The sequence below is a fragment of the Fundulus heteroclitus genome, chromosome 16 (assembly GCF_011125445.2).
Source record: "Fundulus heteroclitus isolate FHET01 chromosome 16, MU-UCD_Fhet_4.1, whole genome shotgun sequence".
Classification (NCBI taxonomy): domain Eukaryota; kingdom Metazoa; phylum Chordata; class Actinopteri; order Cyprinodontiformes; family Fundulidae; genus Fundulus; species Fundulus heteroclitus.
The window spans coordinates 2585202-2608113 of NC_046376.1; the positions used below are offsets into that span (position 1 = coordinate 2585202).

The 22912-nt window shown below is 42.0% G+C and overlaps 2 protein-coding genes across 2 annotated transcripts; both read right to left on the reverse strand.

Moving 5' to 3' along the window:
- Positions 1-2334: 2334 nt before the first annotated feature.
- Positions 2335-4090, reverse strand: LOC118566447 (GTPase IMAP family member 7-like). Its single transcript, XM_036148580.1, has 2 exons — positions 4004-4090; positions 2335-3434 (listed from the first exon to the last, which is right to left on the reverse strand). The coding sequence occupies exons 1-2, from the start codon at positions 4026-4028 to the stop codon at positions 2629-2631; spliced, it is 831 nt and encodes a 276-aa protein (XP_036004473.1). The 5' UTR covers positions 4029-4090; the 3' UTR covers positions 2335-2628.
- A 7049-nt stretch (positions 4091-11139) lies between these two features.
- Positions 11140-12799, reverse strand: LOC118566449 (GTPase IMAP family member 4-like). Its single transcript, XM_036148588.1, has 2 exons — positions 12713-12799; positions 11140-12144 (listed from the first exon to the last, which is right to left on the reverse strand). Exons 1-2 carry the CDS (start codon positions 12735-12737, stop codon positions 11336-11338), a joined length of 834 nt encoding a protein of 277 aa, XP_036004481.1. The 5' UTR covers positions 12738-12799; the 3' UTR covers positions 11140-11335.
- Positions 12800-22912: the final 10113 nt, after the last annotated feature.

Genomic DNA, 22912 nt, shown 5'->3' on the forward strand with positions numbered 1-22912 from the left:
GGTTTCTTTAGTAAAGGTTTAATAACAGCTACTTTAAAAGCCTGTGGTACATATCCAGGATAGATTAATCATGTCTAAAATAGGACCACTGATCAAAGGGAATACCTCAAACAACTTGGTTGGGATTGGGTCTAACATACAGGTAGAAGGTTTAGATGAAGCTAAAATTTCAGACAGCTCAGAAAGCTCTACTGCTTTTAAACAGTTCAGACACTGCGCAGGTTCTAAAGATTCCAGGGTCTATTTCTCCAACTCTGCTGAGTTCTCCTACTGCTCTCCAATCTGCATTGTTTGCTGTCATTCCAGCTTTAAACTTTTTGTTCTCTGTCATTTTTCTCTTCGTAGAAGGTACATCTGGTCTGGCGTTCTGTTAGCTGTGACATCATCAGGGGAGGCAGATCATCCTCTATTACCATCTACCATAGAAAGTACTCCTGGATCAATGTGAGCTTCTGAGCTTTCTGTGTCTCTGCTCTGTCTTCTCTAACATAGAAAGTACTCCTGGGTCAATGTGAGCTTCTGAGCTTTCTGTGTCTCTGCTCTGTCTTCTCTAAGCCCCAGTGGGTGGAGGCAGATGAACGTTCACACTGAGCCTGGTTCTGGTTCTGCTGGAGGTTCTCCTCCCTGTTAAAGGAGAGTTTTCCTCTCCACTGTCGCTTCATGCATGCTCAGTATGAGGGATTGCTGCAAAGCCATCAACAATGCAGACGACTGTCCACTGTGGCTCTACGCTCTTTCAGGAGGAGTGAATGCTGCTTGGAGAGACTTGATGCAACCTGCTGGGTTTCCTTAGAGAGGAAACTTTCTCACCAACCTGGAGGATCTGATGGAAGCTGACTTTGGAAAGAGACTTGAGATGATGTGATGTGAATTGGTGCTATAGAAATAAAACTGAGTTAAATTTAATTTAGCTCTTCTGTTTCCCGCCAACCTGGATCACTTTTTTTCTCTCTGCTTGTCCTGAACTGAGCGTCAGTTTGATTCCCATCAGCTGGATTTATTCCCCTCTACGTCTCCAGACTCCAGAGAATTCGGGGCTTTGAAATCTTTCTTTCTTTCAAGCCTCAAACCTCTGAACCTCGTTTAATGGCTTCATATTTCACACATGAATCCATGAAGTCATCGAGGAACGTTAAACACGTGAGAGGACCGCAGATTAGAGAAGAGCTCAGGAACATCCTGGTGATGGTTCTGAGAAACCCGTTCAGCAAAACGGACCCTCTGGAAGCCGAATACCGGACATCTGGACTGACGACCGCGTTCCATCAATGAACATGTTTTCAAACCTGACCAGAACTTGAGAGCGTTTTGATCTCCTGGTTCTGACTCGGTTCTTGGTCTTTGGTTCTGTATTCAGGTGAAACGACCGGATTCTGGGTTTAATTCATGGCCTCAGTTCAAACGTATGTTACTCTGAATTTGCTCAGAAATAGACGAGCGGAACCGCTTCGACGTACAAACATCCGATCCTCCCTACGCCCGCTCAGATGTTGTGTTGTTGCATGTTGTTCTCAAGTGCGTTTAAAAACTGGGAGCGCTGAATTGCACATTTTTAACTTGAACCTTTCAATTTTTGCAGATGTCTAGTTGCACACTTCTCAGTGTTTGTCTGGTACATCCGGGCAATTCACATCATTCTGTAAACTGACTGCTTTTAGTCTTTTTGACTTAAACATTTAAGTTTATCAGATGCTAAGGCAATTTGCACACTTTTTAGCTTCTCAGACCGTGTTGTTTGGTGCATTAAACCTGAACAGTTTCTTTTTATCTCATTATGCCTTATTATCTATCAACAATAGTACAGTATTTCTTCCCTTTTGATTACTCTTTCTCTTCTGCTGTACAGCTTAACTTTAGTTAGCTTTTTCTTTTCTTGTTGTGTTTCTGCCCTTTTTGAGGGTATCCTCTAGAAATGCCCATTCTTCATTTTCCATGGATATTTTAAGTGTTGGTCTGTGTGTTGTATGTGAAATCTGAGCTGGTGTTTCATAACAAATGTCTTTATGGTTATAAAATGGCAGTGCTTTTGCATTTTTTAGGGTTCATTGTAACATTCTTTAGTTTGTATTTACATGTTTGAAAGCCCCTCCTCTCCTCCCTGAGCTTTTACAGTCACATTGCTCCTGCCTGGTGGGACCTTCAGATTCAAATTTCTCACCAGAAACAAAATTCAGGATCTTGCTTGACTGTAAAGCAACAATATGGATCAGATGATGAAGTCCAGATGTGTGGCTGAATGAGGGAACCCAGACAAACAGACGACAATGTTCAGCCTGTTTATGAAGAGCTGCATCATCACATCAGACACCTTTAAACAGAAAGAAACACCTGAGATAAGATAAGAAACTCCTTTATTGTCGCACAATGGGGACATTGAGGCATGACAGTAGAAAAAAAACGTAGACATTTGCAAACTAGATTAGTAATATGAATGAAACGCTAATTTTAAGTGAAGTTCTAAAGCATAAGATTTTGAATTTATAAGAAAGCTAAAAAGGAATGTATTGCACAACTGTATGGAACCAGCAACCTTCCAACTGAAGCTGACTGGACCTTCTGCAGGACAGATGGTTCCATCAGGGACCAAATATGCTTTGCAGAAATACAGTAACTGCATGCATCCTGAAATTATTCTGTTTTTTTTAATTTTCTTTCCAGGTCAGTAATAAGATCCTTAACTGACTTAATGAAACTGACCCGAGTTAATGTACCATCAGCAGCATCTAAGGTGATCTTCAGCAAGAAATCTACAATGTTTTCTGCAGGGCCTTTATCAGCAGGTGGTTCTTTTCTATCCAGCTCATTAAAGAAAGTCTCGATGGCTTTTTTGAACAGATCACTGCTGTAGTATTCTTTGTCTTTTTCTTTATTCTTCTCCTTCATCTCTATGACCGTCTGCAGCAGTTTTTCTGCCTGTTTTCTAAACGCAGCATCTTTAGCATTGTTGTCGAAGACTTGGACCTTTGCAGAATCCTCAAGTTTACTGGGAGCTTTGACAGCTTTTGCATCCCCTGCCTTTTTATCTTCCTCCCCAGTGTACACGAAGATGATGTGACCATGAGCGTTCTTGAAGCCCTCCTTTAAAGCTTTCAGCATTTTTACATCTTCTTCCACAATTTTATCAAACTTTGAAACCCAGATGATGACATGAGGACCAGGAGAAATCTCCTTGATGCCTTCCAGCAACTCATTCTTCACGTCTTTGTCTGTTTGTTCCGTGAAGCCCAAACCAGGAGTATCCAGAACCTTCACCTCAAAGTCTTTGTACTTTCCTGTTTTCAGCTCACATTGTTTTGTCACCCGATCAAAATACGCTCCTGTCTTACAGCGGTTTGGGTCGTTCAAATCCAGGCCCAGGATGGTGTTGACAACAGAACTTTTCCCAGATCCAGTTTTTCCCAGGAGCAGAACCCTGAGCTCTTTGTCCTTTGAGGCTGATGGAAAGAGACACACATTGATTAATAATCTGATGAGACTCAGTGATCTGCACATTTAATGCCACTATCACAGCAGTCAATGATTAGAATTTAAATAATTAGCAAACATTTAGTTGGCCTGGTGTGAAACATCTGTGGTTTAAATAATTAAAATTCAGATTTTTTTTAATCTGTTTTCATTATTGCACAATATTTATGAATGAGCTTATTAGAAAAGCTTAAATAAAAGTAATAATAAATACCAGAGTAAGTATTGTACAATAACTGATGATATGGCATACTAAATTCAAAAGATGAAATATTCAAGTTAAACAGTGGAAAGGCAACAGCCTGATTACAGAATATAAGAAAATATATAATAATAAAGCAACATCACTGACTCATCATATTTCTGATGATTAATTAATTTATGCAAAAAATTTACCCTTCCAGCTTTAAATCATCAGGAAAGAAATCATCTGTACAGTTCGAGTTAAAGCAGCACTCAGTAATTAGAGTAACAAAAGTCTTTGTATAACAAGAAAAAACAGCCGACTGTGGTATAAATGCAGGTCGATGATTCCTACCTTTGGTTGCTGGTTTGCTGCTCATCGTTGGCTTTGAGGGGAACACCAGTTGGTCTCTGATGGCTTCAATGTGACGACCTCTTGGAGAGAATGGTTGTCTGCATTAAACTGTGTCTTAACGAGCCTTTTTATGTCACCGTGGTGGAAGGACGGCTTCGTCACCTGTCACCCAGCCAGGTGACAGTTCAGGAAAAACCGGGTGTAACCGTTTGCCAGAATTTAGGGGACAAAGAGAGGAGGAATAACTGGTATTTAATTTGATTCTGTGAAACTTGCTGGTATTTATTTCATAAATTTTAAATGCTGTGATATTTTTCCTGTTGGTGACTTTTCAGGATGTCAAAGGCTTTACTATTTACACCTGTATCAAACTGAACTCTAGGATCATAAATAATGATAAAAGTGGAAATGTGACCTCAAAGGTCCTCATCAAGCATCCATCAAGGTCCAACATTGACTAGATGTGTTCAGAACTACATCTGAGGTTCTGGATAGGGGTGAACAGGGGTCACTACACCTGTAGAACTGGTCCTGGACCCTGTACTGAAGGCATAACAGTAAACCAGTTTATTATGATATGTCCTGAACAAAAACTGTAACTGATTAGTTCCTTAAAGTCAACTTCAGTTTTTACCTTTACAGTTTTCCTTCTGTCTCCATGGATAAACAGCGGCCCCGCCCTGGCCCCTCCGGTCAATTCGTCCTAAAGCCACCACAGCTCAAAAACATTTCAGCACAGATGTGCAAAAGTTTCCAGGGAGCCTTAAAGGGACCAAACAAGCACACATGCAGGTCTACGCTTCTGCTGAGGATCTGAATCACGGCGTGGCTCGGCAGGCCAAAGGCAAGCGGGGATGTCGTGGGGTCACCATTTGGTTTTCATTTATGTTTCTGGACTGATTATTCCTCACTCATAAGTTTAACCTTTCAGAATATTTATGTCCCGTAACATCCGGCGTTAAAGCAACACCGCATTTCAGAACCTCTAGCAGCAGTAAAACATGGTGGTGGTGGTGTGATGGTCTGGGCCAGTTCTGCTGCTGCAGGACCTGAACAATGGCAGTCAGTGGAGGGGGAGAAAAATGGAAGAGAAACCAGCTAAAAACCAGGTGCAGGGCTCGATCCCTTGCTTTGAATTATAAACCTGTAGAGATCTGAGGATTGGTGTCCAAACCAAGGCTTCATGCGCTTAAAACGGGCTGAAAATGATTAATTTAAGGTCTAGCTTGTATTTCAGGATATAGCTTTGGTTGTTGCCCCTTAATGGTTTGATTTTTATGACAGGTTACTGGTTTAATAAACTTTTATAAACTGAAAATAGTTTTAATTTCTGTCATTAAATACATACAGGGAGGTTTTATACTGCAAATAAAGATTTCATGTAAAAATTACAGTTATTGGATAAAAGGCCTCTCCAAACCAGACTCCTGGGCTGAATTTCAGCTCCAGCCGCCCCTGACAGCGGCAGAGTGTCACCAGGACCCCGATAATGGTGGCAGTACAGCAGCGAAACAAAAAATGCCAATTAAAGCTGAAGGAGTGTCTGCAGAATTGAGACAGAAGGACTTTGATAGATCCATGTGGAGACAGGCATGCAAACAGGCAGAACAGTGACCAGAAAATAGGTTTAATAAATTAAAACCTCATAGAGCAAGTCCTGATGGACATTAAATTTGCATAATCTTTAACCCTAAGCTGTTACTGCCCATCTTCCTCTACAACCTGTTAGAACTGATCAGTTCACGGCTCTGGACCTCTGTAGTCTCCACAACGTTTTACTGCAGGATGAGCCTTGGAACAGGGAGACGTGGAACCAAGGATATTCAGGAACCATAAAGGCTCAAACAATGTCTATGTTGAACATGTTGATGTGAATTTGCAGCGCACACAAATGTTAAATGGTCGACCATGACCCAAATTTGATGACCACTGTTGTGCTATTATACACTGTTTTAAGTTATTTAATGTTTAATAAATACCTCTCTGTCTGTTAGGTATTGTCTGGTGAATATCGGCCCAAACAGCTGATATCAGGACAATAGTTGAAAGGGATGATACGAGCTCTGGCGATCTTTTAACAGCAAACTCTGCACACATATAGAATAAATGAGTCACAACTTCACTTCAAGTTCAAGAATTTATTAACAGAAATAAAATGAACATCCAGAGAACATCACTATAAAGTGTTGTTTATCTGAATTAACACTACATTTCAATCAACAAATCATCTCTACTAGGCTAGTGAAACTTAACTGAAACTACTAAATATAATGAAGGTAAAAAATAAGCTAAGAAACTATGTACACACAAAAGAAGCAAAAGACAAAATAAAGTGGTTGATCATCATCATCATCAGAATGAATCCTGGTGCCCTGCACTTCACTTCCTGTTTGCGGTAAGGCATATTGTATCACTTCCTGTTTTCACTGCGTGAGCAACGGTTTGTTGCTCCGGATTCTCTCGCTTTTATCTTTAATCTCTTTGCTGTAACATCTGTTTCTAACACATAAGCACTTTTAAAACATTTTCTGTTGCTGCACATCACGCTTGGGAACTCCTCGTGTTTCACGGTTTGCTCTCTTGGCGTGGTAGAAGGGCGCTAGCCTAGCTTTAGCCTAGCCTAGCTTTAGCTCCACAATGGCTTTCTCTCCTACTATTACTTCAGCTTCTCCGTCTCCCCTTATCTCCTGCTCTCTGTGTCAGATGTTTAGCTATTCCTCTGCCTCCTTTAGTGATAATGGTACTTGTAATAAATGTAGTGTTTTTGTAGCTTTGGAGGCGAGGGTGTCAGAATTAGAGTCCCGGCTCCGTGCTATGGAAAGACCAGCTGATAGCCGCCCCTCTGCTAGTGCGGAGCCACATAGACCTAGCGTTAGTTCACTTAGTGGTCCTCCAGAAGCACCCGAGCAGCCGGGTAAGCAGGCCGGCTGGGTGACAGTTCGTAGGAAGCATAGCTCTAGATTTCAGCCCCCAGTTCACCACCAACCCGTCTGCGTTTCAAACTAATTTTCCCCACTCAGCGACACACCCGCTGAGAAGCTGACCCTGATTATTGGGAGCTCAATAGTCAGAAACGTGGCACTAGAGACACCAGGGACCATAGTTAAATGCCTGCCAGGGGCCAGAACGGGCGACATAGAATCTTACCTAAAACTGCTGGCTAAGGATAAGCGTAAATACAGTAAGATTGTTATTCACGCTGGCGGTAATGACACCCGGTCACGCCGATCGGAGGTCACTAAAGTTGGTGTTGATTCGGTGTGTGAGTTTGCTAAAGCAATGTCGGACTCCGTAATTTTCTCTGGTCCCCTGCCTGATTTGACCAGTGATGACATGTTTAGCCGCATGTCATCATTCAACCGCTGGTTGTCTAGGTGGTGTCCTGAAAACGACGTGGACTACATTGATAACTGGAGAACTTTCTGGGGAAAACCTGGTCTGATCCGGAGAGACGGCATCCATTCTACTTTGGATGGTGCAGCTCTTCTTTCTAGAAATCTGGCCGGATTTATTAGTCCTCCTAAATGCTGACAACCCAGGGTCCAGACCAGGAAGCAGAGCCGTAGTTTAACACACCTCTCTGCAGCTTCTGTACTGTTACCCATCCATTATCCTATTGAGACGGTGTCTTTCCCACGGCCAAAACTTAACAGATCAAAAACTTATCTAAAAGGAACAAATCATAAAAACCTAATAAAAATCAATACGGTTCACCTTGAACCTAAAAATAAAACAATTAAATGTGGTCTATTAAATATAAGGTCTCTCCCACCAAAGACTTTGTTAGTTAACGAATTGATTTCTGATAAACAGATTGATTTGTTTTGTCTCACAGAAACCTGGCTACAAGAGGACTACGTTAGTATAAATGAGTCAACTCCCTCCAATTATTCAAATTTCCACATTCCCAGATCTGTGGGAAGAGGAGGAGGAGTGGCAACCATCTTTCAGTCTGATTTATTAATTAGTCCCAGGCCAATTAATAACTACAGTTCTTTTGAACATTTAACCCTCAGTTTCCCTCATCCAAACTGCAAAGCAATAAAACCTCTTCTGTTTGTTGTTTTGTATCGTCCTCCAGGCCCTTACACTCAGTTTTTGGATGAGTTGTCAGATTTCTTATCTGATTTGGTGTTAAATACTGATAAGGTTATTATAGTGGGTGATTTTAACATCCATGTTGACACTGAATGTGATAACCTTAGTGTAGCCTTTAAAACTATCCTAGATTCAATTGGTTTTGCTCAAAATGTGCATAAACCGACGCACTCTTGGCTCCATACTTTAGACCTTGTGCTGACATATGGCATTGATTGTGAAGAATTAACAGTATTTCCTCACAATCCTGTCCTATCTGATCATTTTTTAATAACATTTGAGTTTAATCTAACTGAGTTCTCCACCCCCAAAAGAGGGTTCCATTATAGTAGATCTTTATCGGATAATGCTGTATCAAAACTTAAAGAGTCTGTCCCCTTTTTAATATCCTCCGTATTGCAGAAATGCCCTGTAGATGGCAGCAATGTTGTTTCTTCCAATTCACAAATAGATGTCTTTGTAAACGGTATGACTTTGTCATTGCGTTGTGCATTAGACAATGTAGCTCCCTTGAAAAAGAAGGTGATTATTCACAGGAAGCTGGCTCCTTGGTTTAATTCAGAGCTGCGTTCCTTGAAGCACAATGTTAGGAAATTGGAGAGAAAATGGCGCTCTACACACCAAGAGGAATCCTACCTAATCTGGAAGAACAGTCTATTGTTGTATAACAAGACCCTTCGCAGAGTTAGAGCAGCATATTTTTCATCATTAATTGAGGAGAATAAGAATAATCCTAGATTTCTCTTCTGTACAGTTGCCAAACTTACCCAGAGCCACAGCTCTGTTGATCCATCCATTCCCTTAGCTCTTAGCAGTAATGATTTTATGGGATTCTTCATAAATAAAATTGATTCCATTAAAAATAAAATAATTGGCATCCTCCCAAACATGATTACCTCGTCCTCAGTAAGTGAGGCAGCGTTGGAGGAATCTTTAGAACCTGTGCAGTGTCTGAACTGTTTAAAAGCAGTAGAGCTTTCTGAGCTATCTAAAATTTTAGCTTCATCTAAACCTTCTACCTGTATGTTAGACCCAATCCCAACCAAGTTGTTTAAGGAGGTATTCCCTCTGATCAGTGGTCCTATTTTAGACATGATTAATCTATCCTTGGTAAATGGATATGTACCACAGGCTTTTAAAGTAGCTGTTATTAAACCTTTACTTAAAAACCATCTCTTGATCAAGATGAGTTAGTAAATTACAGACCTATATCTAATCTTCTTTTCTTATCTAAAATTCTTGAGAAAGTAGTTGCTAATCAACTATGTGAACATTTACAAAGTAATGACCTACTTGAGGAGTTTCAGTCAGGCTTCAGAGCTCATCATAGCACTGAAACAGCTCTGGTGAAGGTCACCAATGATATTCTCATGGCCTCAGATAATGGACTTGTGTCTATACTTGTCCTGTTAGATCTCAGTGCTGCATTTGATACAGTTGATCACAATTTTCTCCTACAAAGACTTGAGCATACTGTAGGGATTAAGGGAAAAGCATTAGGCTGGTTTAAATCTTATCTGTCGGACAGATTCCAGTTTGTTCATGTTAATAATAAATCTTCCTCAAACTCTAGGGTCACTTGTGGAGTACCACAGGGTTCAGTCCTTGGACCAATTCTATTTACTATATATATGCTTCCGATTGGCAAAATTATCAGACAGCATGGGATTAATTTCCACTGTTATGCTGATGACACTCAGCTATATTTATCCATAAATCCTGATGAATCCAATCAGTTACTTCGACTGCAGGCATGTCTTGATGACATCAAAAGCTGGATGACTTTAAATTTCCTGCATTTAAATTCTGACAAGACAGAAGTTGTAATCTTTGGACCAGAGTCCTCAAAAAATAAACTTCTTAATCACTCACTTAATCTGGATGGCATTAACTTGGCCTCTGGTAATAAAGTTAAAAATCTTGGTGTTATTTTCGACTAAGACATGTCATTTAAATCCCATATTAATTTCCTTTTTTCACCTCAGGAATATTGCCAAAATTAGAAACATTCTGTCCAGGAGTGATGCTGAAAAACTAGTCCATGCATTTGTTACTTCAAGGCTGGACTATTGTAATTCTTTACTATCAGGAAGTCCACAAAATGCAGTTCAAAGCCTTCAGCTGAAAGTACTCCTGGGTCAAAGTGAGCTTCTGTGCTTTCTGTGTCTCTGCTCTGTCTTCTCTACCATAGAAAGTACTCCTGGGTCAATGTGAGCTTCTGTGCTTTCTGTGTCTCTGCTCTGTCTTCTCTAACATAGAAAGTACTCCTGGGTCAATGTGAGCTTCTGAGCTTTCTGTGTCTCTGCTCTGTCTTCTCTAAGCCCCAGTGGGTGGAGGCAGATGAGCGTTCACACTGAGCCTGGTTCTGGTTCTGCTGGAGGTTCTCCTCCCCGTTAAAGGGGAGTTTTCCTCTCCACTGTCGCTTCATGCATGCTCAGTATGAGGGATTGCTGCAAAGCCATCAACAATGCAGACGACTGTCCACTGTGGCTCTACGCTCTTTCAGGAGGAGGGAATGCTGCTTGGAGAGACTTGATGCAACCTGCTGGGTTTCCTTAGAGAGGAAACTTTCTCACCAACCTGGAGGATCTGATGGAGTCTGACTTTGGAAAGAGACTTGAGATGATATGATGTGGATAGGAGCCTGTTTGTTGGCACACAGGTTTTAATAGCCGTGCCTGTAACAAGTAGGTTGTGTTGCTTCTTATTTTCATGAAATTCTCTAAACTTACTGTGCTGCTTCTGCCATTCCTGACAGGTGAGTGGTAAATGGTCTGGACCCAGACTGACGGTGGTGAGCTACATTATAGCCACAGCTGCCCTGTGCAGGGCAGAAGTAGGGCTGACTGTGTTCTGACCGCCAACAGGCAAAGCGTGTGGTGTGTCTTGGTCAAGGACACAATGACTGAGACAGACGGAGCGGGGGTTTTGCACAGGGAACACATCGGTTACAGGATGAATTGTTGCCCATACATAGATCATATTATCTAAAACATGGATTAGATGTGTGGCTGAATGATGGAACCCAGACAAACACGTGAAATGCTGAGCTTTATTGATGAAAATACACAGAAAACATAAAGAATAAATGCTGTGACGTCCATTATATTCCTGTCGCTGACAATCCACCACCTCATAACACACGTGTCATTAAAATATAAACAGATTTAGATCATTTCAGCTGCAAAAGAGCAATAAAGGAACCAGAGATCCAAAATTACTCTGATTTTTATTTTATTTGAAGGTCAGTTTATTTTTCTCAACTGACTCAATTAAACTCTCCAGGTCAAAATTACCAGCAGCGACATTTAATGTGGTCTCCAGCAAGAAATCTACAATGTTTTCTAGAGAACTTTTCTTAGCAGGTGGTTCTTTTCCATCCAGCTCATTAAAGAAAGTCTCGATGGCTTTTTTGAACAGATCACTGCTGTAGTATTCTTTGTCTTTTTCTTTGTTCTTCTCCTTCATCTCTTTGACCGTCTGCAGCAGTTTTTCTGCCTGTTGTTTTCTAAACGCAGCATCTTTAGCATTGTTGTTGAAGACTTGGACCTTTGCAGAATCGCCAAGTTGGACCACTGTATTGGCAGCTTTGACAGCTTTTGCATCCCCTGCCTTTTTATCTTCCCCCCCAGTGTACACGAAGATGATGTGACCATGAGCGTTCTTGAAGCCTTTTCCGAAAGCTTTCAGCAATTTTTCATCTTCTTCCACGTCTTTTTTATCCTTTTTAGCGAACTTTGAAACCCAGATGATGACATGAGGACCAGGAGAAATCTTCTTGATGCCTTCCAGCAACTCCTTCTTCACTTCTTTGTCTGTTTGTTCCTTGAAGCCCAAACCAGGAGTATCCAGAACCTTCACCTCAAAGTCTTTGTACTTTCCTGTTTTCAGCTCACATTGTTTTGTCACCAGATCAAAATGCGCTCCTGTCTTACAGCGGTTTGGGTCGTTGAAATCCAGGCCCAGGATGGTGTTGCCAACAGAACTTTTCCCAGATCCAGTTTTTCCCAGGAGCAGAACCCGGAGCTCTTTGTCCTTTGAGGCTGATGGAAAGAGACACACAGTGATTAATAATCTGATGAGACTCAGTGATCTGCACATTTAATGCCACTGTCACAGCAGTCAATGATTAGAATTCAAATAATTAGCAAACATTTAGTTGGCCTGGTGTGAAACATCTGTGGTTTAAATAATTAAAATTCAGATTTTTTTTAATCTGGTTTCATTATTGCACAATATTTATGAATGAGTTTATTAGAAAAGCTTAAGTAAAAGTAATAGTAAATACCAGAGTAAGTATTGTACAATAACTGATGATATGGCATACTAAGTTCAAAAGATGAAATATTCAAGTTAAACAGTGGAAAGGCAACAGCCTGATTACAGAATATAAGAAAATATATGATAATACAGCAACATCACTGTCTCATCACTTTCTGATGATTAATTAATTTATGCAAAAAGTTTACCTTTCCAGCTTTAAATCATCAGGAAAGAAATTATCTGCACAGTTCGAGTTAAAGCAGCACTCAGTAATTAGAGTAACAAAAGTCTTTGTATAACAAGAAAAAACAGCCAACCGTGGTATAAATGCAGGTCGATGATTCCTACCTTTGGTTGCTGGTTTGCTGCTCATCGTTGGCTTTGAGGGGAACACCAGTTGGTCTCTGATGGCTTCAATGTGACGACCTCTTGGAGAGAATGGTTGTCTGCATTAAACTGTGTCTTAACGAGCCTTTTTATGTCACCGTGGTGGAAGGACGCCTTTGTCACCTGTCACCCAGCCAGGTGACAGTTCAGGAAAAACCGGGTGTAACCGTTTGCCAGAATTAAGGGGACAAAGAGGAGAGTAATAACTGGTATTTAATTTGATTCTGTGAAACTTGCTCGTATTTATTTAATAGATTTTAAATGCTGTGATATTTTTCCTGTTGGTGACTTTTCAGGATGTCAAATGCTTTACTATTTACACCTGTATCAAACTGAACTCTAGGATCATAAATAATGATAAAAGTGAAAATGTGACCTCAAAGGTCCTCATCAAGCATCCATCAAGGTCCAACATTGACTAGATGTGTTCAGAACTACATCTGCGGTTCTGGATAGGGGTGAACAGGGGTCACAACACCTGTGGAACTGGTCCTGGACCCTATACTGAAGACATAACAGTAAACCAGTTTATTATGATATGTCCTGAACAAAAACTGTAACTGATTGGTTCCTTGAGTCAACTTCATTTTTTACCTTTACAGTTTTCCTTCTGTCTCCATGGATAAACAGCGGCCCCGCCCTGTCTAATGTGATTGAATTTGACTTTGGAAAGAGCCTTGAGATGACATGTTTCATGAATTACCGCTGCGTAACTCTTGGCACCAGGACACCCTAGGTCGCAGTTCAATGATCGACTTTGTTGTCGTTTCATCTGATCTGCGGCCGTATGTCTTGGACACTCGGGTGAAGAGAGGGACGGAGTTCTCCACCGACCACTACCTGGTGGTGAGTTGGCTCCGATGGCGGGGGAGGAAGCCGGTCAGACCTGGTAGGCCCAAACGCACTGTGAGGGTTTGCTGGGAACGTCTGGCGGAGTCCCCCGTGAGACGGAGCTTTAACTCCTACCTCCGGAAGAGCTACGAACACATTCCATCGGGCTTTACTAGCCTGTGGGACTCCGGAAGCAGCTGATGTGTACCGGCAGTCGAAGCAGCAGGCGGCTCGGCTGGTCGCTGAGGCAAAAACTCGGGTGTGGGAAGAGTTCGGAGAGGCCATGGAGAAAGACTTCCGTACAGCTTCGAAGCGATTCTGGTCCACTATCCGGCGTCTCAGGAGGGGGAAGCAGTGCAGTACCAACACTGTTTACAGTGGGGGTGGTGTGCTGCTGACCTCGACTCGGGACGTCGTGTTTCGGTGACCTCCTTAATCCCACCAACACGTCTTCCATTGAGGAAGCAGAGCCTGAGGACTCTGGGTCGGGTTCTCCCATCTCTGATGCTGAGGTTGCCGAGGTTGTTAAAAAGCTCCTCGGTGGCAAGGCCCCGGGGGTGGATGAGATTGGCCCTGAGTACCTTAATGCTCTGGATGTTGTGGGGCTGTGTTGGTTAACGCGGCTCTGCAGCATTGCGTGGACATCGGGGGCAGTTCCCCTGGATTGGCAGACTGGGGTGGTGGTCCCCCTATTTAAAAAGGAGGACCGGAGGGTGTGTTCCAACTACAGGGGAATCACACTCTTAAGCCTCCCTGGTAAGGTCTATTCAGGGGTTCTGGAAAGGAGGGTCCGTCGGAGAGTCGAATCTCGGATCCAGGAAGAGCAGTGTGGTTTTCGTCCTGGCCGTGGAACACTGGACCAGCTCTATACCCTCAGCAGGATTCTGGAGGGGGCATGGGAGTTTGCCCATCCAGTCTACATGTGCTTTGTGGATCTGGAGAAGGCATTCGACCGTGTCCCCCAAGGGATCCTGTTGGGGGTACTCCGGGAGTATGGAGTACCGGACCCTTTAATAAGGGCTGTCAGGTCTCTGTACGACCGGTGTCACAGTCTGGTCAGCATTGCCGGCAGTAAGTCGGACTCGTTTCCGGTGAGAGTTGGACTCCGCCAAGGTTGCCCTTTGTCACCGATTTGTTCATAACTTTTATGGACAGAATTTCTAGGCGCAGCCAAGGTGTTGAGGGGATCCGTTTTGGTGGCCTTAGGATTGCGTCTCTGCTATTCGCGGATGACGTGGTCCTGTTGGCTTCATCAGGGCGTGATCTACAGCTCTCACTGGAGCGGTTCGCAGCCGAGTGCGAAGCGGCCGGGATGAAAATCAGTGCCTCCAAATCCAAGACCATGGTCTTGAACCGGAAAAGGGTAGAGTGCCTTCTCCGGGTTGGGGAGGATGTGCTGCCCCTAGTAGGCCGTGGGCCAGAATCTGTACGATGACTTTTCGTATGAACTGTCAGGGGGCAACTTTCTTCCACCGGGATAAGTTGCTACACATAGCAGTGATCTCAAAACACCAATGTTCACACGTTTTCACTTGCACATTAATAAGTTATAGCCAATAAAAAATCAAATCACGTGACCTCTTGGACCGCTCCGGTCCAAGAGGTCACGTGATTCGATTTTTGCTATTATTGCCATAAAGATCTTTGCCAACTGGCGCCAGAAAATGCTATTATTGGGCTTTCTTCGTCTGAAAACAGATGTTTACAACACCTTACGGGCGCAGCCATGATGAAGTGGTTGAACGCGCTCAGCTGACAATACAGCGATCTGATTGGCTAAGCAGCAAAAATCGAATCATGTGACCTCTTGGACCGGAGCGCCACAGTTTAGATTTTTTATCGGCTTTAACTTATTAATGTGCAAGTGAAAACGTGGGAACATTGGTGTTTTGAGATCACTGCTATGTGTAGCAACTTTTCCCGGTGGAAGAAAGTTGCCCCCTGACAGTTCATACGAAACTTCTTAAGGAGATGTCCTACAGATTCTGGCCCACGGACTATAGTGGAGGAGTTCAAGTATCTTGGGGTCTTGTTCACGAATGAGGGGAAGATGGAGCGGGAGATGGACAGGCGGATTGGTGCAGCGTCTGCTGTGAAGCGGGCGCTGTACCGATCCGTTGTGGTGAAGAGAGAGCTGAGCCAAAAGGCCAAGCTCTCGATTTACCGGTCGATCTACGTTCCTACCCTCATCTATGGTCACGAGCTTTGGGTCGTGACCGAAAGAACGAGATCCCGGATAGAAGCGGCTGAAATGAGTTTTCTCCGTAGTGTGTCTGGGCTCTCCCTTAGAGATAGGGTGAGGAGCTCAGTCATCCGGGGAGGACTCAGAGTAGAGCCGCTGCTCCTCCACGTCCAGAGGAGCCAGTTGAGGTGGCTCGGGCATCTGGTCAGGATGCCTCCTGGACGCCTCCCTGGTGAGGTGTTCCGGGCACGTCCCACCGGGAGGAGGCCCAGGGGAAGACCCAGGACACGCTGGAGGGACTATGTCTCTCGGCTGGGAACGCCTTGGGATTCCTCCTGAGGAGCTGGCCCAAGTGGCCGGGGAGAGGGACGTCTGGGCCTCCCTACTGAAGCTGCTACCCCCGCGACCCGACAAGCGACTTCCGATAAGCGGAAGACGATGGATGGATGGATGGATGGATGGATGGATGGATGGATGGATGGGTGGGTGGATCCGTGAAAGCAGGATATTTCCAAATCCAGATTTCATTAGATTGACAAAAATAAATTTCCAATCGTGTCTGTCAAAAGGCTTTTCTAAGTCTAAGGAGGCAATTAAACCATTTTTATGCGATGGGCTGATAAATTTGTATGTTACTGAGATTAGGCAGATTTTTAATCCAGAGTGGTTGGGTTGTACGATGTGGCTGGAGTCATGAAGATTAATTCAAGATTTACATCCATATAAGGATCTTTGTGGGAATGTTTGCAGGAGAATATTGGTTCATATTTGAAAGCAGCTGTGCTTCCTGAAGCTGAACTGCTTCCTGCTATCAGGCGCCCACACAGGCTTTGGTCACAGTTCTGGAGAAGTCTAACGGTTAGAGAGCAGCATGCCTTTACATGTTTGGAACAATGCAAGAGAAAATGTAAAAAAACAAAATTCTTCAGTGTGCTTCTGTCTTGGCCTGTTTCAGCTGTTGTTAATTAAATTCGACAGAAATATGTCTCAGCTTCCTGGTAGGGAAAGCAACTCTTCAATCACATCAAACTTTGAACATGATCCTACCCGTCCAAGGTTAGACTCCACCAGTTAAAAATGTTCAAGACATATAGAATTATAAAATGTTACAACTAAAATTAACCCCCTAAAATGTTTATAAGGTATAGAGGATTTAATGTTAACGCACATCTTCTGGCTGTACATCAGTGGACTTTTTAAATCTATAGCAGTGATTTTCATGTGGCCGTTATCTGAGACCTGTGTTATTACACGGCTGTGGGGGACCAGCCACGATTGTGCCACCATCCCCAGGTTTTAGGTTCCTTGTCTGTTTTTCACCTGTTTAATGTTGTTTATTAGGCTGTAGGTTCTGCGATACGAGCCATGTTACATAGAAGTTGGTGAAGATTCTCAGTCGTCCAGGTCATCATCAATGCAACAAAGGTTAAAAAACAAAACAACTGGACTTCTGTTCTGAAGCTGAAGTCGTTTCTCTTCCCATCCAGGAAGCTTCTCAGTTCTAAATGTCTGCAGTAGTGAGGAGTTCCAGCTTTTTAGACCCGCAGGCCTCCTTAGAGCTTAGACTCACCTGTAGATTCACCTGCAACTGGTCGCCCCAACAGTGGAGAGTCGTTAGCCTCCTCGTTAGCCTCCTCGTTAGCCTCCTCGTTAGCCTCCTCGTTAGCCTCCTCGTTAGCCTCCTCGTTAGCCTCATTTTGGTCCTCAAACAGTCTCCTTTGTCCCAGAGGTGCAGGTGGACGGCTGAGTCCTGTCCTGAGAAAGTAGCTCTCCCATGTTGAGCCATGCGCTTGTGGAGAGGTTGTTTGGCTTCTCCAATATAAAGATCAGATCAATAAAAAGGGGATATGAAGGAGTCGGAAACAAAACAAACTTTTCATTTGTTTTGATTCGTTTGTTGTTATTTCAGCTTTTATCTTTTTGTTCTCTCCCTTTTTTCTCTTCATAGAAGGTACACCTGGTCTGGCGTTCTGTTAGCTGTGACATCATCAGGGGAGGCAGATCATCCTCTATTACCATCTAACATAGAAAGTACTCCTAGAGGATCTGATGGAGTCTGACTTTGGAAAGAACCTTGAGATGACGTGTTGTGAGTTGGCTCTATATAAACAAAATTTAATTGAATTATTCTGCTTTCTATTTCAGATGTTTCCTGTTAGTTAATTGAATACATAAAATTAGCTATAAGCTCCAATAAAACTGGTTAAATTTGTCACCAATTTTTTTACTATACACAGCCTCGATCTCAGTAAAATAATGTGGTAGTTTTAAAGTTTAAAGTTTCTTATATGGGATTTTCTCATTTCCCTTCATCAACTTAGACTTTTTTGTTCAGATTTAGAAACATCTAAATTACAGGAAGTAATGTAGCGATATATATATATATATATATATATATATATATATATATATATATATATATATATATATATATATATATATATATATACAGAGACTTGCATAATTATCCAACTCCTCTTTATATATATATATATATATATATATATATATATATATATATATATATATATATATATATATAAAGAGGAGTTGGATAATTATGCAAGTCTCGGTAGAACATGTCCTGCAAGCAGAGACTTGCTGCTGAAGTCAACAGAGTTTGAAAAACTCAAGCTGAGAAAAGCCCAAAGCAATGATTTAATGATAGTGCTGGTACCGGCTTCTGTTGTGTAAGGACTGCTTCAGGCTTATTGTACAGTAGTTCCACAGAAACGGGGCTCTGCTTCTTGATGGGAAACACACTGTTATGCAATTACACCTGTTTGATTATGAAGATTATTGTTATTATATAACTATGATTTAATAATATATCATTCAAAATCAAAGGATTGCTATGGCAAATTTCAATTTAAATGAATGTGATCAAAGGGCTATGAGCCTGTAATGATTAACACTAACAATCGGTTCATTATTTAGCCTTTATGAACTTATTTAGACAGAAAAAGTGTTATTTACCCAGTTGTTGACTGGTTAGACCTCCCCAGCAAATGTTGATAACTTTAATTATAATTGCAATTGGAGTTTTAATTCCTACTCCTTTACCACAAACTAATGTCTCACTTGATTCAGTTATTAACTAAACAGGAGATAATTCGATAGCTCTTAGAGACCATTCAATTTCTGGACCAAAATCATCACAAGCACCTATGATTTCACAAGTTATTGTTTATTAATCAAATAATTCCTTGTTACAGCAATTATTCTGCTCAATAGAACACTATGAAACCCTACTTGCTACTCAGTAGAACCTGCAAAAGAAATAAATGAAAATAAAGTAAATAAAAATTGATTAATTGAGAGGTAGCAATGCTTAAATCAATTAAGATTTAAATTATTGTTATAACCATAACAATCAACATGTCAGCACGTTGAGGTAGCAGCATTGAAGGACATGGGCTAAATAGCTCTCAGATAGCGAAACTGCAGTACCGAAACAGACCTGAAGCCAAGATGGAGAACGCTTCTTGCACAACTAGTTCTAGTGTCGGTGGTTCTCGGCTAACGGCAGCTAACTAGTGTAGTAGCTTATCATCAATGAAACCAACACAGCAAAATCACTTATGATGCATGCACAACAGGAGAAATCTTCAGCACAGTTCAACAAACTCCCTTTGGAGTAATTAAGCATTGAACTATTTCCTATGATTCGTTCGGCCAAAATTACGAGTGGAGTCCGTGTCGATCTCTGCAAGATGGCGACTTCCAGTGGGATCAGGAATGAATTAACGTTCATTTTAAAGTCTAGACCTCCTGATTGGATACAGGGAGAGAAGGTGAGTCACGGATCGGGCCGATAGAGAATGGAATACCAGACCAGGTGTGAATCTGTGCGAGGAGATCAGCTGAAAGGTCTAAACAAGGCGGCTGCCCGAAAAAGAAGGAAGAGAATGGGGCGCAGGACGCTTTTATAGTCGTCTCAGTGGTAACCAGGTAAGGTTCCACCGGGGGTGGTCGGTCGGAACGACCGTGTTGCATGCTGGGAGCTGCAGGTCTGTCACGTCATAATGGCATAACGACACTGACGGAGGAGCCGTTGAATTACTGATGGATCTCACTTCATGTGACGCAAACCGACCTAATCTGAGAATCCGGATGCATCAGAAACATGAGAATAGAAACAGAAAACTTACGTTTGTGCAAAACTGATTTTACTCTGACTGGAAAACTTTGCTTTTTATTCCACTTTTTAGAAAAGCAAACTTGAACAAACAGCTATTGGTGCACACCTTATTCAGTTTGTTTATAAGCAACTTGAAAATGATCTAAAACATAAAAAATGTATATTGCCTAATCGATCCCAGATTCTGCTCCAATCTTCAGACCAAACCAGCAGCATCTGCTGATGAGGATCAGACTAAAGGAAGGAAATACAGCTGCTGTTATAAAGGAGAACACGTTTGTCTGGAGCTACTTATATTGTTAAAAAAAAGAACAGCTAAACCATTTTCTCTGATCTGTCAGATCTGACTGTAGAGGGCGCTGTTTCTTTGACCCATGGCTCCTGCAGCAGTAGAGCAGCATGGAGGAAGAAACTGTCAGCAGACTTTGCAGAACAATGTTCACTTCATGTCAAACTTTAATAGTAGCATTAATTATTAATACAAATACTGTTTGCTTTTAAAACACTAAGCATAGACTCTAAAACACATTGCAAGAAGTTGATGTTGGATATCTAATATGCCATGAAATTACCTATTCATGATAAGAATATATCAATAACATAATATTATTTCCATTAACAGGTCTGTGTAGATTTTTCCTTTTGGGGCTGTGAGATGCATATTTTGTGCAGCTGAGGGGAAGTAAGTTTGTTCTGAAGGAGGCAGCAAAACAGCGCCCCCTAGAGTCGCAGGATTTTTTTATTTACGACACCTTTGCTTCTTTATCAGCCATTCTAATTCCCAGTTAGATTATAATTTATTAAAGTCCTTCCTGTCCAACTCAGAGCAGCAGAAGTCAAAAACACAGCTGAACAGCAACAATGCCCCCATGGATAATAACAACGTTAATAATGGTATAGTTTTAGAAAGGTTATAGTCCCTGACTGAAGGCCAGTGTGTGTCATGGGTGTTTAAACGCAGCTAAATAAACAGCAGCATTAACTCGTTAGCCTGGTTGCCATGGTGACTGATCTGTAGTGAAACCGAGTCCATCCCAGATTAATCCTCCATCTTGGTTTGGTGAAACAGGCCTCGGGTTTAATCCAAATCCTTTTTTTTGGATTGATCATGACCTGGATGACTGAGAATCTTCACCCACATAAGGCCTCATGTTTCCATTTAGGTTATTTTCTCCTGTTTCCTCGCTGCGATCCCAGTTTACCTATAAATCCCTGATCTCTCAGGCCGCCCTCCCGTTCTCCCATGATCTTGGCTGGATTCTTCTGTTGGTCACCAGCGTCTGGAGGCTTCTAGTTAACCATTAACAGAAAACATTTCTGTTAACGGAGTGGTGGACTAGTGGTTAGAGCATTGAGCTTGTGTCCTGAGTTCAACTCTCACAGACTCCCACTCTGAGTCCCTGAGCAAGACCCTTAACCCCAGACTGCTCCCTGGATGCTGCACAGTGGCAGTCCACTGCTCCCCAAGGGGATGGGTTACATGCAGAAGTGAGTCTCTCCATTGTAAGATCAATACAATTATTATTATTTATTAATGTCGCTGCATCGCCCCAGCAGCACTTTGGGTCTTGAAGCACACCCTGACAGGTTCCTCCAGCTGTTAAATGCCAACGCTTCATGGTATCGAGGCGCCACGAAGCAAAGGTGTAATTAAGCTGAACCAGGCCTTTTGGCACGCAGCCTGGGAGAAAGTGAGAGGATTCAGAGATGGAGCATTTTGATCTTTATCAGCACCAGCGGCGTCTCTGGCACCATGAGTTCAGTGGCACACATAAAATCTACACCTGTTAGCAACAAGTAATTATTTTGTGAAACATCAATGTTAAATTAAACAGATAAATTAGCATAAACCAACACACTAGATAATACATTTTATATAAACTAAATGTAATAAAAGTTTTATACATAAATTACAAATAAAGGCTCATATATTGAACAGAAAATATTCACATCAAACCTTCAATAAGCTAACAAGAAGAACCATCACAGGATTAATATTTCCTTTTAGTTTCCATTTTCCTGTTTTGTTTTTTTGAAATTTCCCTACATTTTATTCCAACAGTTTTTTTTACCTGCTTTTATTTTGCTTTTATTTTCCAATGTTTTAATCATGTAAAGCACTTTGCATTGTCCTTGTACTGAAATGTGATACAAATAAATCTGCCTTGCCTAGATGTTCTCACACCATCCAGCAGAACGTAACGCCTGCATTTCCAGCGTTCTGATTGGACGATCCCAGCTTGGGGCCGTAGGATTTGTGCCCCACTATGTCTGCTGAGAGCGTACTGGGCATGCTCAGTGATTTCAGATGTTCTTTATTTAGACAAACGTTGGTGGGTCGGTCCCAATATGGCGCCTCAGGATGATTTAGCTGCTGCTGAGTTTTTCAGTTTTCTGGCAGACTTAGATATATAGACACTATGTTTATAACAGAACTTTATTTAGGGATTCAGTCTTTTTTACAATATTACTTTATAAAGAATGAGGATGTCCCGCTGATTATTGTGAACACAGAGCTCCACAGCGACACCTGGTGGCCCCACATACAGAGACGCCACAGATCAACAAATAAGGCATTTGTTGGTATTTCCTTTCTCTCTGCTTGATCTATCAGACTCCAAATGTCAAAGCGACTCTCAGTTTAAATTATTCCTATTATTTTTTGCAGGTTAAATGTCTTATTTGAGCGACTGAGTTGTCTTTTCTAAATAAAAGCACCTCCTCAATGCTCCCAGAGCAAGGACCCGACATGAAGAGGTGATCTAGCAGGAACTCTGCTGACCATCCACGGCCGCTTCTTGGACTAGATGGATGAACCCGTGAGAGTTCCTGTTGGAGGTAAAAACCGTGAGAGGAAACTAAACAAAAAGTGTTCAGAACCTGTTTTCCTGATACATGACAGTTACAGTTCAAAATGTTCCGACATGTTTAGCATGAATAGATAAATGTCCTCAGGTTTTAGAGTCACACAACCCTTTTAACACGACATCAGACACGGAGACTTCAC